At 36.6% G+C, this 27,858-nt stretch overlaps 1 protein-coding gene across 1 annotated transcript in view; it reads right to left on the bottom strand.

The window, feature by feature from the left end:
• Positions 1-27,858, bottom strand: part of TAF4B (TATA-box binding protein associated factor 4b) — a 126,506-nt gene that overhangs the window by 50,283 nt on the left and 48,365 nt on the right. Inside the window, exons 10-12 of the mRNA XM_019796608.2 lie at positions 14,218-14,387; positions 9,383-9,513; positions 3,472-3,597 (exon numbers count right to left, since the gene is read on the bottom strand). Of these exons, the coding sequence (XP_019652167.2) occupies positions 3,472-3,597; positions 9,383-9,513; positions 14,218-14,387 (427 nt within the window). The remainder of the gene's footprint in view (positions 1-3,471; positions 3,598-9,382; positions 9,514-14,217; positions 14,388-27,858) is intronic.

The following is a 27,858-nucleotide window of genomic DNA, read 5'->3' as shown; positions in this document are numbered from 1 at the left end:
CACGCTGACAAGGTTGAGGTGCATACATCCTTGGGGGGGGCGGTTGGGGCACATGAAGGTGTAGACCAGTCGCCAAGAATGCAGAAGGGGTGGGAAGACTGACCACGACACAGGCCAGTGGGCACGGCTGCCAATTACATGGGCAATGAAATGAGGGCAGGGGATATAGTGGTAGCAGACAGAAGAGGCAACCAGCATGGCTGTTTTGGAGATCAGTTACACCGAGAAAATAAGTAAATTGAGGACATAAGTAAATATATCAAGGGTAATGAGAGTCAAGTTTCAGACTATGGAAAAAGTATTTGTAAACATGGAAAGGTTTAGGTTAGAAAAAGCCCTAAGATACTAGAGTTGGAGGTAACCACGTAAACTTATGGTTTTAGAATATATACATACAGAGAAATAGTTAGAAATGTATGTTTGTATGTGTGTGTATATATATATATATATACACATGTATACATACATATACACCATACATATATTTCCTAGATCTATCCATTTGAGAGGGCCTACATGTAATGATACCCCATTAGCAATGAGCACACTGTATGCTCTACTCTTGGTTTCTAGATAACATCCTCAACTAAAAAGATGTAGGATTCCTTGGGGGAAATCGCTGATTCCAGGACTGAGGAAAGACAAGCAAAAGCTGGGCCTGAAATAAATTGTGCCAAAAACTAAGGATAAGGGGGGCGTCCTGGGTGGCACAGCAGTTAAGCGTCTGCCTTCGGCTCAGGGCGTGATCCCGGCGTTATGGGATCGAGCCCCATGTCAGTCCTCTGCTATGAGCCTGCCTCTTCCTCCCCCACTCTCCTGCTGTGTTCCCTCTCTCACTGGGTGTCTCTATCTCTGTCGAATAAATAAATAAAATCTTTAAAAAAAAAAAAAAAAGTAAGGATAAGGGAGCCTGGGTGGCTCAGTCAGTTAAGTGTCTGCTTTTGGCTCAGGTCATGATCCTCCGGTCCTGGTATCAAGCCCAGCATCGGGCTCCCTGCTCAGTGGGGAGTCTGCTTCTCCCTCTCCCCCTAGGTTGTACTCTCTCTCTCAAATACATAAATAAAATCTGGAAGGAAGGAAGGAAGGAAGGAAGGAAGGAAGGAAGGAAGGAAGGAAGGAAGAAAGAAAGAAAGAAAGAAAGAAAGAAAGAAAGAAAGAAAGAAAGAAAGAAAGAAAGAGCGAGCTCAGTGAATGATGGAAACATGAGTAACAGATGTGCCAGCTGGAAGGGTCTCCCACTCAAGAGGAATGTGAGCATCAAAATAAATAATGATAGTAATGGATCACAACCTACTGAAACAAATAGAAACCCAAAGCCCATTTTGATATCAATGAATACATGAATGAATGAATAAAAGAGAAAGAAAAGCTCTTCCACATACAATGCTAATAAATCTAGAAGATGATGAGAATTTAAAAATTACCATTTTATATTTACAAGCAGTGTCCACCACAGAGGTGGCTGATTCAGGTAGATATCATCTATAGGCACTAAAGTTGATACATGGAGGTTTAGTTAGGAAGAGGATATTGGTATAATCTTGCAATACCATTCTATGAAAAACTGATTACAAAAGGGAAAATGGCAAATTTGAAATGGAGAGAAATGGAAGGCACCCACACAGCTGGGTGATCAAGGTTGTCTTTTGATAAGATCAGGTGAGAAGAATATATATATTCCTGCCATGAATTTATTACTTAAGTCATTGGGAAATATCAGATGAACCCAGGAATTATCAGTCACCCTACAGATAGTAAGGCCTTGTACTCTTTTTTTTTTAAAGATTTTATTTATTTATTTGACAGAGATAGAGACAGCCAGCGAGAGAGGGAACACAAGCAGGGGGAGTGGGAGAGGAAGAAGCAGGCTCATAGCAGAGGAGCCTGACGTGGGGCTCGATCCCACAATGCAGGGATCACGCCCTGAGCCGAAGGCAGACGCTTAACCGCTGTGCCACCCAGGTGCCCCAAGGCCTTGTACTCTTAAACCTGCCAAAGACATGAAATAGAAAGTAAAAAATCAGACTAAAGGAGTCTGAAAAGAGATCACAACTGGAATGAAATATATTGCTGAATGCGAAAATAGACCAAGAAGGAAAACGAGACTGGGCTGCGACAGTTGGTGAAATCTGAATGAGGTCTGTGGATTACATGGCAGTGCTGTATTGTTTACACCCTGACTTGGTAGGGTTATACAGCAGAATATCCTATTTCACAAATACATGCCAGAATGGTTAGAAGTGATGGGACATCAGGGCTAAAGCTTACTTTCAAAAGGTTCAGAGAAAGGCCAACTGGAGATGATAGTTGCATAACTTGTAAATATATAAAAAGCCTCTGAATTGAAAGAAAGAGGAACAAAGGGATAAAAGAGAATAATGATGATAAGGGGTGTGTGTGTGTGTGTGTGTGCGCGCGCGTGTGTGTGTAAATATAGAGATGCAGAAAATGCAGTAACTTGTTAAAAATGGGGACATCTGAGAAAAGGAGATGAGGATTCTTTATATAGTTCTGACAACATTCCTAGAAGTATGAAGTACTTCAAATTAAATTAATTTTTTAAAAAAGTGATTAGTATATGACACACTTAAAAGGGGAGGCTGCCAATAATACTACAAATTAAAACTAAGGTGTTTAAACAAACAAACAAAAAAATCAATCTAGTGCCCAACCTTTATGACTACTTGCAACGGCCCTATGCCTATGGAGAAATGTGAAGCAACAAAAGGCAAACCACAGTGGAACTAGCTTTCACTCTATCTGACACTAACAGTCCAGGGAAATGTTTCAATAAAGGAGAAACTAAATATATTTATAAGATAAATATCTCTCTTCTCACTTATTCTTGTTTTCTCTAACCCATTTCTGCCCATCTTATATTTGTTCCATATAATCCTAATTTTACCCATAAATTTCCAAACTTTCCTCTCTCCAATTTAACTTGGCACATATCAAATTTTATCCCTAAAAAGACCTTGAATATTTTTAAAAACATTTTTACTTGGGTGGGGGGTTGCCTGGGTGGCTCAGTTGGTTAAGTGCCTGAGCTCATGATTTCAGCTCAGATCACGATCTCAGGGTCTTGGGATCAAGCCGGGCCTGGGGGGGGTCTGCACTTGGTGGGGAGTCTGCTTGAGATTCTCTCTCTCCCTCTCCCTCAGCTCCCTGACCCTCCCCGCCTCAAATAAATAAATCTTTAAACAAACAGTTTTTACTTAGGGGTGGTAGGTATGATCCTAGGCACACAGGAACTGAGAATGAGGACAGAAAAGATTATATCTCATTAAAATAATTAACTGAAAGTCACTGTACCACACCATCCTGGCTGTGAGAGATTTTATTAGTGATTTCATTTAAAGAAATCCTTCAGAGAAATCCAAAAGCCTAATAAAAACAAGACAGCTGGTCAACAACAAAGCCAATTCTAGCCTTGCCAGGTCATGTTCAATCATAAATCACACAGGCTCTTACCTTGGCTACCCTAAGTAACATTTCTCTTTCTTCTAAATCCTTTCTCTGCTTCTCCAATTGATCTAGTTTTTCGAGAAATTTGAGCTGTGATCTGGTATCACTAGACAGGATGTAATTTTCACTTGCCTGGAAAAAAAGAAAAAAGAAAGTCTTATGATAGTCTTAGGCAACACATTCTACATTAGGTCTTATAAATTAGCTATCAACAATACCAACATACACAGGGAGCTAAATTTTCAGGAGGTAATATTTATATTTCTGACAATACAAACAACATAAAAGAACCTTAGTCATCTCTAAAAGTTGAGAGGTAATTAAGCATTTAAATTTCAGAGCTTTCCTAGTAGGCCTCATTCAGAGGGGAAAAAAGAGAAGCCAAGCAGATCCTAAAAACAGAAGTAGAAAGCAAGAGAGTGTAACATGTACCTATAATCTAAATCTTTTTAGTTAAATTATTGTCCATCTCTACAGACCTTAGTATAATTAATTACAGCTTAGGCCTGTGAAAGACAAAACAAAAAACAAAAAAAAACCAATCACTTCAATAAAAAATATACCAAAGATGAAAGTTATCACTCTTGTTTCCATTGTTGAATTAATTGGTCTAACCTTGACAAGTGAGTACATCTTCAATCAAAATGTAACATGAGATAAAATGGCAAACATTTAAAATCCTAAACCTTGTTTTGAGGATTCCTTTAAGCTATGAACTTGGGCAGAAATTATAGTCAAAGAAATTAAGTATACAATTTATAAATGAGAGCCATAACAGAGAAATATAATTATTTGTCTTAATTTGCTCCATAAAATAAAATTTACAGTTTCATTTATTCTGATATTCTAGAGTATAAGATGGTGCTTTCCAATCTAAATATTTTGTAATTTTCTTCATCTGATATCACCACCTATCTCTCTTCTCTAATACACACAAGACCGCGGTGGGGGGGCAGTGGTGGGGAATCTTCCCAATCAGCATTTTTTTTAAATTTATTTTATTTTTTTTTTTAAATTTTATTTTATTATATTGTATTAATCACCATACAGTACATCCCCAGATTCCGATGTAAAGTTTGATGCTTCATTAGTTGCGTATAACACCCAGTGCACCATGCAATACGTGCCCTCCCTACTACCCATCACCAGGCTATCCCCTTCCCCCACCCCCTCCCCTCTGAAGTCCTCAGTTTGCCTCTCACAGTCCATAGTCTCTCATGTTTCATTCCCCCCTCTGATTACCCCCCTTTTCTTTATCCCTTTCTTCCCCTAAATTTATTTTTATTTTTTAAGATTTTATTTATTTATTTCGCAGAGAGAGAGATAGCCAGCGAGAGAGGGAACACAAGCAGGGGGAGTGGGAGAGGAAGAAGCAGGTTTCCAGAAGAGGAGTCTGATGTGGGGCTCGATCCCAGGAGTCTGGGATCACACCCTGAGCCAAAGGCAGATGCTTAATGACTGAGACACCCAGGCGACCCCCAATCAGCATTTAAGACATCCTGCCATTTAGTCATCTCGTAACTATGGGATGGAGACTGGGGGAGACTGTAAAATAGGAAAACTGAATGTTTTTAAACATTTAGTCCAACAGTCAGTGCCTGGCTTAGAAATCATAGGTATAGCACCAATCCCATCTTTGTTTTATCCCATGCTTATGACTGATTCAATTAACTGGGACCAAGAGATTTCATATGCCCAAGATTCCTTCTAAATTAAATTTTTATTGTTGGTATTTAACTAGATCAAAAGAGTATTACGTAGTATAACGAACAAGGGTGTATTAGTGCTACTTATTTTAGTTCATGTTTAATACAAAACGAATTCTCAAATGCTTTTAAAGTTAAAAAATACAAGACAGAATATGGAATATATTATAGGCCAACCATGAGGCATAAACATAACCAGTGGTTTCTTAAATACTTCATCTTTACCATGTTTGTGCTCAGATACTCTGGAGATAGTTTACTGACAGAATTTAATTTTAAAAGGACAACAAACACTAAATTAAAAAGGGGCACAGACTTTCTAAAATTTAACCCAATATCATCCTTGTGCTAAGATCCCTTCTCCTCCCTAAGTGGATACAACTGCCTCTGGCTTAACGTATCCTTACTTTATTCTTACAGATGCTAAACAAATGAATGCCTCCCCTATTCCTACTGATTCCCCAACCTTATTTAAACAACAGCAACCCCAATCTTAAAACATTGCCTCTTGTCTACCAAGTTGGCCTAACTGAAGTCTTTATGCACCATTAAATAGGGTGGTTTAACAGTAAAAATATAAGGACTCAGACCAAATGATAACAGAGCAAATCAAGCAAATACCATCTAAAGAAAGCACTACAGCTTTCTACTAGAAAACACTGAAGGGGCACCTGGGTGGCTCAGGCGGTTGAGCGTCCAACTCTTGATTTTGGCTCAGGTCATGATATTAGGGTCCTGGGATGGAGCCCCACAACAGGCTCTGTGCTTGGTGGGCAGCCTGCTTGAGAATTCTCTCTCTCTTTATCCCTGCTCCCTGCCCCCCATTTGTGCATGCATGTGCTCTCTCTTGCTCTTAAAAATAAATAAATAAATTTAAAGGAAAGAAAAGAAACACTGAAGCTTCTCTACAGTCACTGGTGTGCAGAAGACTATAATATGCCTTCAGTGGGAAAACACCTGGCAACAAGATCAAAAGCTTTGTATTGCATGTGTCACTTTCTACCTCTTTACTTAAATCTGTTTATGGACTACGATTAATTAGATAATTATATATAAACATGTGAAAGATTATCAAAAGTAGATGGATGTCAAATGCAAAGAGATGGTGGAATTTTGCTTTTAAAAGTAAGCTTGCTTTTGTGAAATTCATGGGGTAAAATTTCCCACACTGTACAGATAAAAATAAATCCTATCAGGGATGAACTGAAATATAAGGACAAGGCTAAATCTGTGACACAATGATTATTATAATATCAAAGTCTATAAAATTAGTATAATTTTGAACTAGATCCAAATATAACTAAATGATTATTACTTCTGTTTAAAGAAGAATAATAATGTAGCTACAAATTCAGACAGTGGCATTAACTGTATTAAGGAATGAGTGTGGGGAAAGGCAGGCTGGGGAAAATCAATCAGGATAGGCAGTGTACAAGACAAAAGGTTAGGGAAGTGTTAGCTTTAAGCTAAGTTACTGAGGTTCCAGGTGGGGTAGACACTATTCATTTTGCCTAGGGCAACTAAATCCTTAGAACATATGCTATTGATATACAACAGAAGAATTCCATGTGAAAGCTGGAACACACAATAGAGATTTGGATGACACTCAGAACAGTAAACCTACCTGGAAAAATTCTATCCCATACTAAATTGTACAGTTACATTTTATATAGAAACTGCCCATTGTAAATAAAAGTGCACTCATGTATCTCTGAAAATATACAGCAACTGCAGTGGGAATAGGGACAATCCAGGTGTGAAAAATCTGTAAGACTTTTAAAAAGTTACAGTAAAAAGCCAAAAAGGAAGAAAATTTTCCCCACGTCCCAATATTGAAGGAAAACTGATATCAAGTCAAACTAGATTATTACAAATTTAGGATGTTAAGTGTAATCCCCAAGGTAGCCACCAATAAAATATCTAAAAAAGTATACACAAAAAGAAATGAGAAGGTGATCAAAACAGTACATAACAACAAAAAGGCAGTAATAACAGAAATGAGGCCCCCAAAAAAGCTACAAAGCATATAGAAAAATGGTGAAATAGCACAAGTAAGTTCTTCCTTTTCAGTAATCATTTTACGCGTAAATGGACTAAACTACCCAATCAAAAGGTAGAGACTAAACATAATGCATAAAAAACATGATCAACTACAAGCTGTCTACAAGAGATTCACTTTGGATGAAAACACATGAACTGACTGGGAGAAAAGATGGGAAAAAAATTTCATGCAAATAATAATCACAGAAAGCAGACGTGGCTATACTGATATCAGGTAAAATAAACTTTAAGTCAAAAATTGTTAAAAGAAATAATAAAGAAAAACAAGGGGTGCCTGGGTGGCTCAGTCAGTTGAGTGTCCGGCTCCTGATTTCCACTCAGGTTATTATCTCAGGCTCATGGGATAGTGCCCTGTGGGGGGCTCTGTGCTCTCTCTTCCTCTCTCTCTCAAACAAATAAATAAATCTTTAAAAAAAAAAAAAAGGGATAAACAAGGGCATGATATATTGACAAAAGAGTCAATTCATCAAGAAGATATACGTAACGGGCAACAGAGCCCCCAAATATATGAAGTGAACATTGACAGAACTAAAAAGAGAAATACAGTTCTACAATAACAGTTGAAGTCTTCAATACCTCCCTTTCAATAAGAATACCTAGACAAGAAGATCAAGAAGGAAATAGAAGACTTAACATTATAACCCAACTAGATCCACCAGACTTTTACGAACATTCCACCCAACAATAGCAGAATACACGTTCTGCTCAAGTGCACATCGAACATTCTCTAAGAGGGATCACATGTTAGGCCACAAAACAAGCCTACATAAATTTAAATTGATTGAATCACATAAAGAATCTCTTCTGCCCATACGGAACGAAGCTAGAAATCAACAATAAAGGAGAAACTGGAAATTTCACAAATATGTGGACACTAAACAATATACTTTCAAACAACCAATGTATCAAAGAAATCTCAAAGGAAATTAGAAAATACTTAGAAGTAAATGAAAACAAAAACACAATGTACCTAAACTTATAGAATGCAGTGAAAGCAGTGCTCAGAGGGAAATTTATAGCAGTAAATGCCTACATTAAAAAAGGAAGATCTCAAATCAGTAACCTACTTTATAATTAAAGGAAGCAAAATAAAAAATGAAAGAGGGATCATTGTTGCTGACCTTACAGAAATAAAAAGGATTGTAAGAAAATACTATAAACAATCGTATGCTAACAAAATGGGACCAAAAGAAATGGACTAATTCTGAAAACACACAAAAAGAAGTAACTGATACTGTTTTTTTCTCCACAGCTTTTTCTCCTGATGATCACTTATTTTTAAGTTGGTCCTGCAAATTCTCACAAAGATTTATACAGTGAGGACCTCAGCAACTATAAATAGTTCTTCCAAAGTTCTAAACAAAGCAGAAAGTAGAGAAAATAGAATGATTCCTCCAGGGAACTTAACAGTGATGTGGTAGCTGCTATTTCCCTGAGTTCCTGTTAACCTATGGCTAGGACATTGTGACAATGACCATTCTCACAAAGTCAAAACCTTGTAAGATTACCCACATACCACGCTGCACAAAATCTAGTATCAACATTTCTTGGTTGGTGGGGGAAAAGGTTTTCTTTTTCTTTTTCATCTCTCATCACCCAATAAATTCGCTCTCCACCAAAACCATAATACAAATATATCAAGTGTTTTCATCTTAATGACGGCAAGTGATTTGGTTCATACCACTAGAGACAAGACAGGCTATCCTTCCATTTAATTTGTTTAAAAGGCAGCCAATAATTGTAAGGAGTGGCACCAGCATTAGCACTCAATACAATTATTTAACTTATTAAAAGGAACAACAGTACTAACAAAGTACAGAGCACTGAAGAGAACACAGCTATCCAATATTCCATTCTAATATATTCTCCTTGCCAGTCAAAAGCTGTAGAAGATGTCTCAGGCAGAACAGATGCATATCTCAATCTACACTGGCACAGAAGCTTCGGATACAATTTTAAACTCTGTTAATTTTGTCACGTAAGCATATCTAAATCAGGCAAATTAGGAATGTAACTTTTGTCGACCCATATGAACTATGTCTTGACCATTTCCTTTAAAGATATACTTAAAATATGAATCCATACCAAAATACTATCTTTAACATGACAGAGAAGAGAAGAATTTGTACTTCTTTAACGATTTCCTTTACCTTGTAAGTTGTCATTCGATGCTGAGCAATTGTAGTCAGTTTTTCTAGAAGGCCTCGTAATCGTTCCTGTGTTGCATGGGAGATCAAGTTCACAGCATCAGAGTTAAGTTCTGTAATGTCATGCTTTTTACCTGTAGAAGCAGAGAAAATCCATTACATGTTTTAGTAGTGGCTGATAATTGAAATAATTAGCACAGCAGGTATTCTGTTCCCCCTGGAAGTCATACCCATTATGAATAAAGGTTTGGAGATTATGATTTTCCTGGTAAAGTCACAACTTCAAAGATCTTAGACATTACATTAATAAAACCTAGCCTGAAGCCTCAGAAAATATAGACATTGTTTCACTTAGCCTCTAGAATCATTCTCCTTGCAAGGTCATTTATAGGACAAAGTTAATAAGAACACAAATCAAGTCTAGTGTTCAGGGAGGAAAATGGTAACTGCAGAAATTAGTGCCGTATTCCGTTAATTTTAGTAATTAAAAAAATAGAAAATTACATTTTGCCCTGTTTGACACTGTTAACAATTTATGACATTTATTTCAATGAATTCAGATTGTGGGTCTCTGTTACTGCCTTGTCTACAAGATATACCTACACTCCTTTTGTCCATTACCAATCATGCTTATTTTGCACTAACTCATGTTCTGATAAATTGACCTGGTAATTAATTCACAAGTTGAAATGAGTTCAAAGCCCCATCATTTCACCCATCCATTTGAATAACTTCTCTTTCAATGTATCTCCTTCCATAAATAAACCAAACTTCTATTCTTCAGCCAGCTAACTAGGAAGAAAGATTCAGGAAAACAACTTGCACCACATACCCAAGGGCAGAAGCTCATTTATAAAGCAAACTTATCAGTATTTACATAGTAATTCCTCAGCTCAGTGAAACCAACCTGTATCAACAGAGACCTCAATCTAAAGATATAGCCAATTGTGTAGTCTAATTTAAATGAGCTTTTAATAGTGCTATTGTGTTTATTTTTAACAAACACAACAGTATGCTTTTGCACTCTCATCTGAAATATACTCTTACTCATCAAATTGTGAATCAGTATAGCAAAAATAAGTTTTCATTAAAAGCCAACAACTCTCACATACCTTTGACATGATACTTCATAATAAATGCTAAACTTCGAAGTATAGGCGATCGGATGTGAGGGCTACCTGGCTGTGACATCTGTCACACCACTGATCACCAGGGTGGATCTGGCTGATCTGGCTGCCAAGGCACAGTCCCCTTCCTCTCCCACTTTTTTTTTTTTTTTTAAGATTTTTTTATTTATTTATGTGACAGAGAGACAGCCAGCAAGAGAGGGAACACAGCAGGGGAGTTGGGAGAGGAAGAAGCAGGCTCCCAGCGGAGGAGCCTGATGTGGGACTCGATCCCAGAACGCCGGGATCACACCCTGAGCCCAAGACAGACGATAAACAATTGCGCCACCCAGGCGCCCCTCTCCCACTATTTCTTGTGCATCCCTCCCAAAGCTGTGTGCTCCCTTGAAAAGAACGACCTTCCTAGATAGAGGAAGGCTATTCTTTGGTCAGGGGTATGCAAGTAGCTGTGTTCTCCTACTAGAACCTCCAAAGCAGCTCTTGAGGTCCAAAATGCAGGCTATAGCAAACCAGATGGGAAGAAGATATAAAATTATTTAGCTTCTTCTAAGCTAAACCTTCAAAATGTAATTTGTTACTGTCTAGCAAAACTGAATTCATTACCAATTTTAGATTTAAGCCGCGAAAAAAAAACACTACAAAGTCAAATCTACTCTACTAAAACTGTTAGCATACATAAATAGTGAAGGCCTTCTACATAAGGGACACAATTTTAAAACCATCCAATGATTAAAATTACAACTAAATGTATGGTAGTTGATCTGTCAGATAATGCTTAAAGGAAAGAAAATGAACATTTAAAAATATGTAGTGTTTCGGAGGGAAACTTTGAAAATAATTTCGTATGTATTTATAAAACAGTTTATCCTATATAGAAGAAAAATCCATATTTTAAAAATATTAGAAATAAACAAGAGTAGGGATTTGCAAACAATTCCAGGGTTTAGTGAACAATCAAATGCTCTAATATCTTCACTACACTGATGATAAAACATGACAAAGTTACCAAGTTAAAATACTGTAAGAAAAATTCTCACTGTTTAAAGGAGAGAGAATCTGAAGCAGACTTCTTGCTGAGCATGGAGCTCAACAAGGGGCTTGATCCCGTGACCCTGATATCATGATCTGAGCCTAAATCAAGGGTCGGATGCTTAACAGGCTGTGCCACCCTGGTGCCCCTCAAAATTCCCACTTTTAAATAAAACGCTCTAAGTCAACATAACTGATGAAAAAATCTAGTTGGTGCTTTTAAGCTTGTTATGTGATTTTATAGAATGTCTGTGTAATTTAATTTACGTAATTGGCAAAAAAAGGAAGAACACTGGCATGTTTACTCTCCTAACATTATTCAAGTAGAAAAATCTTCCCTAAAAAATTCTTTGGGTTAATTTATAATTTCTGTGATTAAGGAACAGTCCTGGTTCTGAGCTGTTCTGTAAAGGTGGAATTTTACTGTAAATGGAAAACATTCCTAGAAATACGTAACTACACTCACTCTATAGTTTTATTGTTTTTTAAAAAGCTTAGGTATTTCACAAGTAAGAAATTTTGCAATTTTCCATTATATTAATTGACAAGTTTGTGCTTAATTATTAAGGACTGAAAATACCAAATAGTTACTCCCAGAATTCTCCTTGAAAGCAGAGGATGACAAACTAAATTTGAACTCTTTTTGTATATATAAAAGTTTGATGGGAATACAGTCTTGCCTATTTGTTTATATATTCTCTATGGCTGCTCTTGCAATGTAGTAAGAGTTGAACAGTAGTGACGCAAACCACATGACCCACAAAGTGGCAAATATTTACTATCTGGCCCTTTACAGAAAAAAATTGCCCATCCCTGTCCTAAATGATCAAATTGTTCTTTCAATGCTAAAAACTTTCCTATCATATAATGAAAGTGTAAGTCAAGTTAGAAATAAAATTTGTTCGGGGGGGTGAGAACTGATAAAGCTAAGTATTTACTTCTACTCTACCAAAGCTCTAGGTAATTATATGGTTACATGGAGTCAATACCAGCAAGCTTCCCAAGCCAGTACAGGAAAGTATCATGCTTGTTCCAAAATTATGGAACTGGCTCCTGTACAGTACACAATACATATGCAAAGAAGAGACTGAAAGAGTAAGAAAGAGACGGAAGGTGGGGCGCCTGGGTGGCACAGCGGTTAAGCGTCTGCCTTCAGCTCAGGGCATGATCCCGGCGTTATGGGATCGATCCCCACATCAGGCTCCTCCGCTATGAGCCTGCTTCTTCCTCTCCCGCTCCCCCTGCTTGTGTTCCCTCTCTCGCTGGCTGTCTCTATCTCTGTCAAATAAATAAATAAAATCTTTAAAAAAAAAAAAAAAAAAAGAAAGAGATGGAAGGAAAAAGGAAAAGGAGTGGGGGGGGTGGGTGGGGAGAAAATCAAATAAATAAGCAAACATTTTACCATTAGCTCTTCTGAATTCCTATCCTTTTGGACTGCTCATAAATTCTAGTTTTTCATAATAAAAGAAAGATAACAGAGGGGCTCCTGGTTGGCTCAGTCAGTTGAGTGTCTGACAAGTGACTTTGGCTCACGTCATGATCTGGAGCCCCATTGTTGGGCTCAGGGCAGAGTCTGCTTGAGATTCTCTCTCTCTCTCTCTCTGCCCCTCCCCCCACTCACACACTTGCTCTCTAATAAATAAATCTTAGAAAAAAGAAAGATAATAGATACCCAAGTTATGTTAGAAATGAAAAAAATGGTAATTTTTATAGTATATAGTAGAAGCTCAAACATTTACTATTTTGTGAAATAGATTTAAAATATGTAGTAGTAAGGTACTTTGTAGTCCTTAAAAATACTATGGGTGTAAATTAGAAATCAGAAACCTTCACACTTCTGTGTTAGGGCTTCAACATAAAATATAAAGATCCTTACTAAAGTATATTCAAAGGTCACTAGCATTAAACTCCCAAATTTGATAGGAGTGATGAAGAAGGTACTCCAGAAAGTCCCAGGGTTAGGACACATGCAATGAGATAACTCACATGCAATAATCTCTTTCCAAACTGTCTTGTTTTTCAGTCAATGTGGGGAGAATGTAGTCTTTCATGTTCCTGCAAGATTGGTACTAAACAACAACAAAAAAGCTGTGTGGCTCCAGAACAAAACTGGAACATTCTCTTCCATTTCCTCCTACACGCTGCAGCCACCTAGTAACTACTCGTGGACCTAGGGAGAAACCTAGTATTTTAATTTAGATCTTTTACGGTAAGGATGAGTTTGAATTTCAGGGTTGAAAGAAGAAAAAAAGGAACATACTCTCTATTTCTATGTTTCACAATACTTGGCAGTTTCTAGATTTCATAAACATGAACTTGTAATATATGCATGCATTTGTATACATATGTGCCTAGTCCAACCAAGAAAGGCACAGGATGGAAAAAGAATAGTGCATCATATGTACAAATCCACATAAAAATATACACATCTTTCTCCCACTAAGAAATATAAGTAAAATATTAACTTCTATTATCTAAACCAGAAACCATAGGTTAGGATTTAAGTTATGTTAATAGTTTTTAAAATGAAATACTTTCTATAACACCCATGAAATCCTGATTAATTCCAGAGCTTTATTTAAGCCTGAGTTCCAGGAAAACCAACCCAGGCTGTCTCTTTTGATAACACTTTCCCTGGAACAGACAGTTCTCTTAGGTCAATAATCTTAAGCCTGCACTTACCAATGTCTAAAATTCTCTTTTGCAGAGCTCCAATGAAAAGAAATGGTTCATCTTTACATGACTGAACAAGTGTGCCAACCAATTCAGAGTTTGTTGCTAGGATGCAGGCATTTTCTTCACTGAGGTTGACCCCTGCCATGGACGTCACATCATTGATGTCATCTTCATCTCTAAGGGGAAAGAAAGATAGCTTTTTGGTGGTGGTGGTGGTTGTTGATGTGTATATGAATGATTTAAGAGAGCAAAGAATTACAGATATCTCCTTATAACTAAAGACATTATTTTCCTCAATTCATCCAAGCAGGAGAACTGAAGAACAGCTATCTTTCCCTGGAAGCCTTTAAAAATTAATTGGTGTGTCTAACCACTAGTGTATATTTAATATCAGAGAGATGAATCAGAAGCAACTTTGTGTTCTAGTGCCCATTTCTCCATCTTTCAGTTTAGTAAATGGATACACCAACAGGGACTTGGGGGTTAACTAAGTTATCCACAAATGTCCTGCAATGAGAAACAAAGAAACTAAAACAGACTTCTTTGTTTTCACACAAGATGATTAAAAGCCCATCGGATTTCCCCAGCACGCTCTACTGTTCCACTGAGGATCAGGAGAAATCCACTGATCCAGAAAGATCAGTACCCACATAAAGACCCTTGAGAAGAAGTTTTCATGACTAGTTATTCTGAAACCAAATGGTTAAAACTAGTTTTGATTTTCTGCTTCAGACTTTTGGTGTGTTCCATCTGTACCAACTGAATTCATTAAACCACATCCTCGAGCAAATGGCTGCAAAGGGTCTACATATAAAATTACACGCACACACATGTACTAACGTGACACACACATATATATAAAAAAACAAAAAATATGTTTGAGCTCCTTGCATTGTACCAGCAAAATTAAACAGTTGTTTTTATCTAACAGGACTGCTACACGGCTACAGTGCTAAGATTAGTATATACGTTTAAGGATAGAGAAGAAAGCAAGAAAAGAAATACAAGAATTCCCTCACAGCATCCTTATCACCATATGTAATAACAAGCACGTTACCGATCATAACTCATCTACCAATGCATAACATAATTTACACAAACATGATTATATAAAAAAAGATGCTGCTTCTCTTTATTGCATGGGACAAATGGTATATCATGTGGTCTCACGTCAATAGATTTAAATTATGAAACTCCCTGTGGTAATGCATTTGTGCACGAGAAAGGGAAATAAATTATAATTGTCAAGCACTCAAGGAATGAAGGCCTCTGGTGTTCCACTTTAAAAAGCAACACATTAGGAGTGAAGGGGAAAGAGCCCATGCTCAAACATATATAAGAGATTAAAAAAAAAATCTAGGTAAAAGAAAGAAAGAAAGCTAGACACAGTTGAAAGTGAAGAGATAGAACAATGGTCTTATAATCTGAACAGTGGATTTAGAAGCCTACCATTAAGAGGTGTGTCCTTACAATGGGGAAAAAAACCTTACATTTAGTATCTCAAACCACCAAATAAAACATGCAATACTAAGAAAGTATACCAAAACAGTTGGACTCCACCGTATCAGAAGTCAGAAGTATTGTCAGAAGTATGGATGCTGAAAAAATGGCTCTAAGAATCATTCTGCCACCTATGTAAATAAAGTATTTCCAGAAACATCTAAACATGTAAACATCTAAAGTGTAAGAATGGTAAAAACCATAAACCCAAAGACAGACCAAGATCCAAGTAAAAAAATAAAAGGTCTTAGTAAAAAAAAAATTTTAAAAGCCATGTCTCATGGGAGGCTGGTGGGATAAGTTGGTAGAACATGTGACTCTTGATCTTGGGGTTGTGAGTTGGAGCCCCATGTTAGGGGTAGAGATTACTTTAAAAAAACCAAAAACCAAACCAAAACAAAAACCCCACCATGTGTCAAGAGAATGAAAAGACAAGCCACAGACTAGGAGAAAATATTTGCAAAAGACATCAGATAAAGGACCATTATCCAAAATATACAAAGAACTCTTAAAACACAACAATAAGAAAACAAACAAACCAATTAAAAAACAGGCCAAAGATCTAATAGATGCCTCACCACAGAAGATGTACAGGTGGCAAATAAACATATGAAAAGATGCTCCACATCCTTGTCATCAGAGAAATGCAAATTAAAATGAGATACCACCATACACCAATTAGAAAGGCCAAAATCCTAAACACTGACAACATCAAATGCTGATGAGGATGTGGAGCAACAGGAACTCTCATTCACTGCTGATAGTAATACAAAATGGTACAGCCATTTTGGAAGACAATTTGGCAGTTTATTATAGAACTAAACATAATTTTACTGCACAACCCAGCAATCACATTCCTTGGTATTTACTCAAAAGAGTTGGAAATTTAAGTCCACACAAAAACTTATACACGGATGTTTAGAGCAGCTTCAGAGATAATTGACAAAACCTGGAAATAGCCAAGATGTCCTTCAGTAGCTAAGTGTATAAATAAACTGTGGTACATCCAGACAACAGAGCATTTAGTGCTAAAAAGAAATGAGATGTTACACCATGAAAAGACACAGAGGGGAACTTAAATGCAAATTATTAAGTGAAAGAAGCCAAGCTGAAAAGGCTACATGCTGTATGATTCCGACTACAGGGCATTCTGGAAAAGGCAAACAATGGAGGCACAACACAGAGAATATTTATGGCAGTAAAACTACTCAGTATGATACTATAATGTTGGATACACACCATTAACATTTGGGTGTTTTTTTAAAGATTTACTTATTTAACTGAGAGAGACAGAGAGAGAAGAAGCAGGAGGAGGAGCAGAGGGAGAGGGAGAGGGGAAGCAGGTTCCCAGCTGAGTGTGGAACAGGGCTCAATCTCATGACTCTGAGATCATGACCTGAGCTGAAACCAAGGGTTGGACACTTAATTGAGCCACCCAGATGCCCCTCACTATACATTTGTTAAAACCCATAAAATGTACTACACCAATAGCAAACCGTAAACTATGGGCTTTGAGGGTTAATGACTTGTCGGTGCGGGTCTGTCAACCGTAACAAATGGACCACTCTGGTAGGGGATGTTAATAATGAGGGAGGCTATGCATGTGTGGGATTAGGGGGAATTCTCTATCTTCCAATCAATTCTGCTGTGAACCTAACCTGTTTGTTTAATAAACAAAACCTACCAAAAAAAAAAAAAAAAGTCAACTACGCATCAATGAAGAGCTAGTTCACTATAAAACAGAAACCCAACCAGTTACTTAATACCTTCAGGATTCAATTTTTTTAAAAAAATGAGTAACTTAGATTAGTTACTCTCTGAAGTCCCTCTCAGCCACTTAAAAGAATGAAGCAGCTCTCTTTGACCTGATACAGAACAACTGCCAAGGTGTACAATGAAGTGCAAAAAGAAAATGAGGTAAAAAGACTGCACCTGGGGGGAGAAAAAGAGACACACACACACACACACATTGGTATAACAGATCTCTGGAAAGATACATGAGAAATTCTCCTCTGGAGAGGGAAACAGGGAAGTGGGGACAAAAAAGACTTACTTTATACCATAGGATACCCTTTTCTACCTCTTGAATGTTATATATACATGGATTACCCAATCAAAATGATTAGTGGTTATTTAAAAAATAGTAAATAAATATTTAGGAAAAGAAAACTGGAAATAGAAAATATGATGAAGTTAAGACATGTAACTCCAATATTCCCTTAAAAAGAAAATCAGAATTGTTTAAGATACACAAAACGTGGCCTTTACACACATGCACAAAACACCAATGTTTACAATCTCAGATGTATGTCAGGTACACAGGCCCTATAAACTGCAAATTGCTTCCATGGAGGGTTCCTGCATAACTCCCGTTGAGATCTCACACACAGGCTGGAGAGACAAGCACCACGCATATTTACTACCAGTATTTAGCATAGTACTAGAATTGAACAGAATTCATCAATGAGGAGATAGTCTCATGTTTTTAGGAACCTCCTTGCAGCCCTTCTCTGAAATAAGGAACTAACTGCCCTATAAGATTTGTTCTTGCCTGCCTTCCCTCCTCCTAGCTGGCCCCAAGCTGAACACAGCTCCCTCTAGTACGGCTGTCAGTTGCTATGGCTACAGAGGGCAGCAGGAATAGAGGAAGACCCCCACTGACGGAAGAGGAAAACGTGCCACAATAAACAGCACCCAAGCCATTTAAAACTTCCTCTAAGAAAGGAGGCAGACTGAAGGAAAGAAAGTCAACACAGTGTAGTAGCAGCATTACCAGTAAGGCTAAGAGAGGTCAGACAGTAATAAAGGCGTTGATGCTGAAGCACAGTTATGATTCTAATTTGGTTTTAATTCCAAAGGAGAAGAAAATGAGAGTCCCCTAACTACATCTTCAAGTCTTCTGGTCTAATGCTGTGTCATTTGATGAAGGTACTATGCAAAATAATGTTTTGTTTTGTTTTAAAAGATATACAAAAAGGAAATTTATATATACATATATATATATATTTAAGATTTTATTTATTTGACAGAGAGAGAACACGCAAGCAAGGGGAGTAGGAGAGGGAGAAGCAGGCTCACTGCTGAGCAGGGAGCCCGATGCAGGCTCAATCCCAGGACCCTGGGATCATAACCTGAGCTGAAGGCAGATGCTTAAACAACTGAGCTACCCAGGCACCCACAAAAAGGAAATTTAATAGTGCCTTAGTAGAAAAAGCTTTCCAATTCAAGATTCTGTCAGGTGTAATAAGTTACTGTGTAAAAATTAAAGAAGCATTACCCAATTATATTAAAGTCTTACATTCTGGCTTCTAAAACTGATCTAATTCCTTAGCTTTTGATAAAGCTGTTCACTGCTTGTGTCTGACTTCTTAAATCTCTTCCACCAAAACGGTGGAAGATCTGAAGAGCCCCAGACTGATTCTTCTAAAGTAGAGGGAATCATATTATTTTCCTGTTCAAAAACCTCTCATGTTCCTAAGAATTTAACTTGATATTCAAGGTTTTCCAGGTAATGACCTTAACTTAGCACTCTTCCCTCCCATTACTATCACATAGCTCTTATTGATTCTGGCCTTGGTTCAGGCCATTCCCCACTTCAGGTTCTCATCTTTAAACTCCTGCTTTTATTGTCTTTCAGTTGTCAAAGCTTTAGCTATATCCCAGTCCTATTTCGAATGCCTAGTTCAGAAATCCTGGCTTAAGTTGTTTTTATACTTTTGTTTTTATGCTTTTTTCCCTTACTTTCTGTTCTTATATTTTAAAAGCATTTGTCCAATTGCTACAACTTTTCAACTTCTGAGAACACATTGTGTCTGTTATGGTAAGTTTTACTCTGTCTTCCATTCTAAACATCGGTGTGTTTCTCTTAAACGCCAACTAGACTTCTTTTATTGATTATATTCAATAGATATATTAAATATAATAAAGATTATATTATCTTCATTGCCTTTTTTTCCTAACAGAAATGGTAAATAGTTGAGGAATTTCCCTGTGTTCAGAACATGTGCTATTTATTTGTTACAATGTACTGAGAAGTAGAACAATGGGTAAAAATGATGAGTCAAACTGCCTACAGTGCAATCCTGACTGCTAGTTATTATCTATGTGAAATAAAGCAAATTAATCTTTCTAGACCTGCATTGTCAGTAAAATGAGGCAGTAGCAGTCCTTACATATTTGACTAAAGATTGAAGGAAGTAATTATCACGGAAAAAGGAATTAGTTTAATATAGAAAGAGTTCCTACAAATAACTAAGGAAAAAAACCCATGATCTAATGGAAAAATGGACAAAGCACATGAATTTTCACTAAGAAAAAACTGAAAAGGACTCAAATATAAGATGTTCTACTCTACTCATAAGAGAAATGTAAGATACAATTTTTCACCTATTAGACTAGCAAAAACTATTAAAGTTCATCAGAACATGTGAAAATATGCTACCATAAGCTTTGTTGCTCAGGTAATTTGTAAATTTAACCTCCATGGAGAGTCATTTGATATTATCTGACAATTTAAAATAAATAAGCTCAGGGCACCTGGGTGGCTCAGTCGGTTAAGTGTCTGCCTTCAGCTCAGGTCATGATTGCAGGGTCCTGGGATGAAGCTCCACATGGGCTCCCTGCTCAGTGGGGAGTCTGCTTCTCCCTCTCCCTCTGTGCTTGTGCTCTCTCTCTCTCTAAGTAAATAAATAAAATCTTAAAAATAAATAAACGTAAGACTTCTTTTAAAATAAATAAAATAAAACAAAATAAAATAAATAGGCTCTTCTTTCTAGGAATTATGTGAAATAATAGTCACTGTGGCTTTGCTTCCCTAGTACAAAACACTGGAAATATCCTAAATATCCACCATTATGTATAATGGTGTTAAAAATCTCAAATCACAAAGACTATACACTGGTATAGAACCATCTCCAAGATTTATTACTACTAAGTTGTAAAAAAACAAAATGTAAAACATTATGTAGTGTATAATACCATCTGTGTTGAGAAGATTACATCTAGAAAGACACGCAAGAAATTGCTAACAGTGGTTGGCTCTAGAATGGGAACCTGGGTACCAGAGAGAGAAAAAGAAGCAAGGGAGAACCTTGTTTTTCCACTGTATAATCTTTCTTCCTTTCAAATATTGTACAAAATGTATATATTACCTGGTCAAATAATTTGTTTAGAAAGCAGAAACAGAAAATTTTATTTTAAGAAGATTAAGTGCTTCCCTTAGATTACTAATCCCTGGTAAAATAACTTGGTCTTCAATACTCTTTTGGTAAACCCTTAGTTATAACCTCTCTATCACAGCCAGCACATAAACTTACACAACACCCTGTTTATTCTTCCTTCTATGCCTTTGTGAAGTTATTTTTCTCATGGGAAATTCCCTTTGTCTTTCCTCTTTTGACTCAAATGTAGCATAACATACTGCAGGATTTCCCAAACTTTAGTGATTTTATTTTTTTTTTTAAGAATTTATGTATTTATTCATGAGAGAAAGAAAGGGAAAGAGAGAGAGAAGCAGGCTCCCCGCCGAGCACAGAGCCTGACACAGGGCTCGATTCCAGGACCCTGGGATCATGACCCTAGCCGAAGGTAGATGCCCAACCAACTGAGCCACTCAGGCACTCAACGTTAGTGATTTTAAGAACCACCTGGTAGTATATTTAAAATACATGTCTCACAATCAAATACACACCTGCACAGCACCCACAATTTGCATTCAGTAGGTCTAGGTTGGAGACCACAAACCTGGAATTTTTTTTTAACAAACTTAAGTGATTGTGAGACAAACACTCTGTGGACCACACTTGGAAAAATACTAAGTTATAAAGATTAACAGCACCAATTCTATAGTTAGAGATGAAGGTTTTAGCCCCTGATCTGACAATTATTAAAAGGATGACCTTGAACAAGTTTCTTCCCATCTCTACTCATCAATTTCCTTATCTATGGAAGTAAAAACTGTACCTCCTATATGATTTTGAATGAAAACTGTATTAGAAGCTAGAACTGCATTAGAAATAAAAAAATGAAGGGCGCTGGGGTGGCTCAGTTGGTTAAGAGTCTGCCTTCGGCATAGGTCATGGTCCCAGAGTCCTGGGATCCAGCTCCACATCAAGGTCCCTGCTAGGCTGGAGTCGGCTTCTCCCGCTCCCTCTCCTGCTCCCTCTGCCGCTCCCCCTGCTTGTGCTCTCATTCTCTCTCTCTTAAGTAAACAAATAAAATCTTAAAAAATAAAATAGAAAATAAAATTAAATGAGTATTTAGGGGCACCTGGTTGGCTCAGTATGTGACTCTTGATCTTGGGGTCGTGAGTTCAAACCCCATGTTGTATATAACATTACTTAAAAATAAAATCTTTTTGTATGGTGATTAACACAATATAATAAAATAAAATTAAAAAAAAATAAAATCTTTTTAATACGGTGGAATATTACTCAGCCATCAAAAATGCATTCTTACCACCTGCGACAATGTGAATAGAACTAGAGGGTATTATGCTAAGCAAAGTAAGTCAATCACAGACAATTATTGTAGGATTTCACTCATATATGGAATTTAAGAAACAAAAGAGGATCATAGGGGAAGGGAGGGAAAAATAAAATAAGATGAAATCAGAGAGGGAAACAAACCATAAGAGACTCTTAACTATAGGAAACAAACCGAAGGTTGGTGGAGGGGAGATGAGTGGGCGGATGGAGTAACTGGATGATGGGCATTAAGGAGGGCATGTGATGTAATGAACACTGGGTGTTATATGCAACTGATGAATCACTGAACTCTACCTCTGAAACTAAGAATACATTATATGTCAATTAATTGAATTTAAATAAAATTTAAAAATAAGTAAAATCTTTTAAAAAATGAGTATTCATTAAAAATTAATAAAACCATTATATATTTACATAAATAACATTTTAATGAAAACCAACAATACCAAAATTAAAAAATGATTAGTCAAAAGGGTGGCATTGTTTTCTATTTTTCTAATTTCTTTAAAATCTATTGATCCTCTTCACTTTGAATGGATCTTTTACTGATACATAACATTACATGTCAGTGATCTGAAAAATACTGGTGCACTGAGTTATACAGAACTTCCAAATTTAGGCTCATTATACATAATCTAAAATCACATGTTAATATGTGCACCAATCTAATCAGAAAATCTAAGTATTGGGAAGATGTTAAGTTCATGGCAGTGTATACAAGTTTTCCAAATTTTTAATTTTTGCTTGAAAAGCTCAAACTTTATCCCTGGCAAAAAATGCTGTCAGTTGTTTTCCCTGAAGTGACAGGCTCACTTTTCTCAGTTTCACAGAAATGTCAAATTCCCAAGTCTAAATAATCACAGTTTGTTTTTCAGTTGTTCTTTGTTCTTCCAAGTAAAAATGGTGCTCCATGAAAAAAGTGGTTAGTTTAGCTCACAACTGAAACATAAGCAGGGTGCCTGGGTGGCTCAGTGTCCAACTCTTGATTCCGGCTCAGGTCATGATGGGAGGGAGGTTGGCGGGATCGAACCTCCCCCTCCCCACCCCCTGCGCTTCACAGGGAATCTGCTTCTCTCCCTCTTCCTCTGCCCCTCCCCCCAACATGTGCACACGCATGCGTTCTCTCTCTCTCAAAATACATAAGACCTTAATACATACACACACACACACACACACACACACACACACACACACACGCACTTGTCCTTCCTTGAAACAACCATGAAACTCTGGCATGCAGCAGAAGAGCTTTATGCAAACTTCCCATTTTGTCACACAGAATATTAAAAAGGTGTACACTTAAGGATAGAGACTTAATAAAACAACAACAACAACAAAAAACCCCACAAACCCCTGGCTTCTTTTCTTTTCTGCGAGTGTCTGAGGGTAAAGAATAAATGGCTGCTAGCATAGTTTGGTACCCCTGCCTTGATTAATGTTAAGGTGCCAGCAGTTTTGCCACTGTGGCTTTTGAACCATCAATCAAATAATATACTGAAAAAGGCAAGTAACAACATCAACATCATCATCATTATTAAAACTGCTTTAATCTCACAGACCCCTTGAAAAAGTCTCACGTTTCAATACTATTTTCTGTAGATCACATTTTGGGACCTGCTGGTCTATATTTATAGTTCCAAGCCTACAATGAACATCAGAAATACTATGAAGATTTTAAAAATAGAGATTTCTGCCAAGGTTCAGTCTCCAGAGATTTCATTCTGGATGAGCCCCCAAATCAACAATGTCAGTAAGTTCCCTGGGTAGTTTTCAAGTTGTTATCTATACTATATTAGCAATTATTTCCTTGTAAACTGTTTTGAAAGGGTCTACCACCCCTTACTATATTTATATATTTTCAATTGAATAAATACTGTTAAGAAATTTTTATTACAAATGATACTCTACCATTATCACTGTCTCTTGGCTTTGCTCTTTCTCAAAGATGCCCATGATATATAAATGAGATATGCCCTATCTCCTGCCCATGTAACTTCAACCTTCGCTTCATGGTGTATCTTCCTCTAATATCTAACATCTTTTCTTTCAAGTTCATTCTGCATCTAAGGACAAACATATTTTTTTCCTAAACAGCATTTTACTATGACAAAATCTGACTAAAAACTTTGAAAGATTTCACAATTTCATCTCCCAAGTGTTCATTTATATAATTTCCCTGTGAAGAATGTTTAAGAACTTAATTTCTATCAAGATCAGCATAAGGCAACTCCTCCAAGAAGAGTGTTTTGTTGATTTTTTACCCTAGATTTAGAGCTAATCCAGGCATAGCTTACACTGATGCTTCTTCTCTGTCTCCTTTGTCTTTCCAAGATGAGGAGGGTTTTTTGTTTTTGTTTTTGTTTTGTTTTGTTTTTTGTCACTAGAGGCTGTTTTCTAAGTCCCTGCTCTGGAAAGATTAACCATATATATTATGTCATATATTATAAACAACATATATTATTGATACATTTGTACATACAAGGAAAAGTAGAATCTTTAGTAAGTACACGATGAAACAATTACATATGAAGCAAGGTGAACACGTTTAATGAATACTAGAGAATCTGATTCCTGCAATATAAAAAAAAGGACATTAAAGTTAATGGAGTAATATCATCTATGACAATAGCATGTAACCTTGCCCTATATTATTTTCTAAGTGCGTTTTATTCGTTTTTTTTTTTTAAAGATTTTATTTATTTATTTGGGAGGAAGAGAGAGAGAGAGCAGGGGGAGGGGCAAAGGGAGAAGCCTGCTCCCCGCTGAGCAGGGAGCCCAATGCAGGGCTCAATCCCAGGACCCTGGGAATACGACCTGAGCCAAAGACAGACACTTAAATGACTGAGCCACCTAGGAGCCCCTAAGAGTGTGTTTTAGAGAAAAACTTTTAAAATATCACACTAAACCCTAGCTGTTTGTTTATACTATCACTAACAGAAGTAATATATATGCATTATCCATCCGTATTTTATTTTTCTCTAAAATATAAGAACTCTTTTTAAAAAACCCTTAATCTTTAAGCGTTATCATATCTTAAAAAAAATCAACAATTCCTTATTATCATTAAATAGCTAGTCAGTTTAAATGAGGTTAACTATACAAACATGCAAAGGTACCAAATTATTTGTCAATTCTAACTCTGAAATGTGAAGAATAAAACATGAATCTCTGGCACCCTCTGGTGTTTAAGTAGTATATAGCTTCCCTTAGTCATCCCGGGTGTATTGACAAGCCGAATAGAAAATACAATTCTCTCAGTCAAAAACGTCATGAACAAAAAAAAAATTTTTTTCAGTAAAACAAGTAGCTCTGAAAAAACAGGCAAATGACACTCTATGTTATTAAACCTCATCCAGTTAAGTCAAGACAAGATCTAATGGCATACACTATTACCTCCTCTTATTTAACAAGAGTCAACATCAAGGGTCTATTTTAAAGTTCATTTTAACAACTGAAGTGACATTGATATTAAATATCAAAAAAACCCCAAACTTAAGCTAAAAAAGCCATCACTTCAAAAAAGATATGCATAAACCACATATGACCAAAATTACTATAAAGCATACAAAATGAAAAATGTATCTTAGTGCAAAAATAAAAGATATCTTTAAAAATAGCTATGATTGGGGCGCCTGGGTGGCACAGCGGTAAAGCGTCTGCCTTCAGCTCAGGGCGTGATCCCGGCGTTATGGGATCGAGCCCCACGTCAGGCTCCTCCTCTATGAGCCTGCTTCTTCCTCTCCCACTCCCCCTGCTTGTGTTCCCTCTCTCGCTGGCTGTCTCTATCTCTGTCGAATAAATAAATAAAATCTTTAAAAAAAAATAGCTATGATTATAGACACTTCTGTTCTCTTTTTAAAATTCATTATTTCAGCAAATATTTGAATGCTTATTATGAACCAGGCCTTGTTCTAAACATGAGGTATACCATTGTAAACAAAAATTATTGTGAACTCTCGCAGAGATTTTAAAAGGAATGGGAAACACAAGGAATGGTAAACAAAAAACAGGATACTTTTAGATGAGTGCCTCAAAACAGCAGGTGTGACTGAAGAAGCTACTCTACGTTGGCTGCCTGAGCAGAGGCTCTCTAATTAGGGAGATCACTTTTAAACTAAAATAAGAAGGACCAAGCCAAATGGAGACTGGAGGACAGAGAGTCCAGGGAATATCACATCTAAAAACTGTACAGTGAGAACATGAATATGTGTCTGAGGAACAAAAAAAAAAGAGAACAAGGAGGCTGGGTCGCCGACACCGCAGAATGTTATATCTGCAATGATCTGCTTACTTCTAGTTTTCCTGAATGTGAAAGAAACTTCTGTCTTGCATATGCCACTGTTTTTTTAGTATTTCTATTATCTACAACCTTACTGAATTCTAACAAATGTAACTATGGTTCAAGATGGTTCACATCATAAAAAAGTCAATTCTCCCCCAAATTAACCTAATCACATAACCTCAAGACAAAATTTTCATAGAACTGCCCTGCTTATTCTAAAATTCATGTTTAGTAGAATAACAAAGGTAAAGTGGAGACACTTTTGATAAAAAGGGAATAAAGAGAGAGGATTTACTCAGAAAAATAAATAATGAAGGTATAATAAATGAATGCAAAAATATTAACATAGAAATAAAAACACAGCACTAAAATGAAATTCTAGAAATGTACCCTTATATAAACAATAATTTACTATAAGGTAAAGCTCACATCTCAAATCAGAAAAAGGATAATAAATTCTTCAGTAACTATTATTGGGACCAGCATTTCAACTGGGAAAAAGCTAATTTCTGCTACAGACATTTACAAAAATAAAGACTTATTAAAGATGTAAAGGTATATGTACACATGTGAGATGTGTGTGTATAGGTATCTTGGAAGAAAATATGGAAGCACATCATTATGGACTCCGGATGAAGGATTTTTTAGAATACAGTGAAATTCAAAAGCCATAAAGCATGAGAGTGGTAAATCTAATACTGTGATTTAAAGTCTTCTAAAACAAAAAGAGTCTAAAAACAAAGCTACCAGTTAAAAGATTGGGAGAAAGATATTTATAACATACATAACAAAGAATTACTCTCCAATATATGTAAGTCTAGAAAGCAATAAGCATTCAACAGATAAATGAGCAAAAGTAATATGCTAGAAATTTCCCAGAGAAAATACTAATGGTGACATTTTTGCTTCAGGCAGTAAGTGGACTAGATTTACTGAGGAGAAATTACACGACATTCTAACCAGATCAGCATAAGACATTTTCATTCCAGTACTGGGTGCACAGAAGTTGTCAAAAAAGTTGTCAGTAAAAATAAGCAATAACCATAACCAACGCTAAAGGTAGAGCTGTCTTAGGGGCAATTGCGTGTGGCTGATACTAGTTTCTTGACCTCTGCTAAAGTGGAGAAATTGTATCTGAGGCTGCTGGGTTAAGTCAGGTTCCCTAGAACAAGTCAACAATCATCCCTGGTTCCCATGAAAAAGTCACAAATCCACTCTGCAGTAAAGCAAACTCAACTTAGGTACTTAGGTTTAATCTGATCTACCCATCCAATGAGGTTTTAAATTCAGAAATTATATTTTTTACTTTTTTTTTTTTTTTTTTGAGAGAAAAAAAAAAAAAAAAAAAAAAAAAAAAAAAAAAAAAAAAAAAAAAAAAAA

The sequence above is a fragment of the Ailuropoda melanoleuca genome, chromosome 14 (assembly GCF_002007445.2).
Source record: "Ailuropoda melanoleuca isolate Jingjing chromosome 14, ASM200744v2, whole genome shotgun sequence".
Classification (NCBI taxonomy): Eukaryota; Metazoa; Chordata; class Mammalia; order Carnivora; family Ursidae; genus Ailuropoda; species Ailuropoda melanoleuca.
The sequence above is the reverse complement of the archived record's forward strand: the minus strand, read 5'-3'. Positions and strand labels throughout refer to the sequence as shown.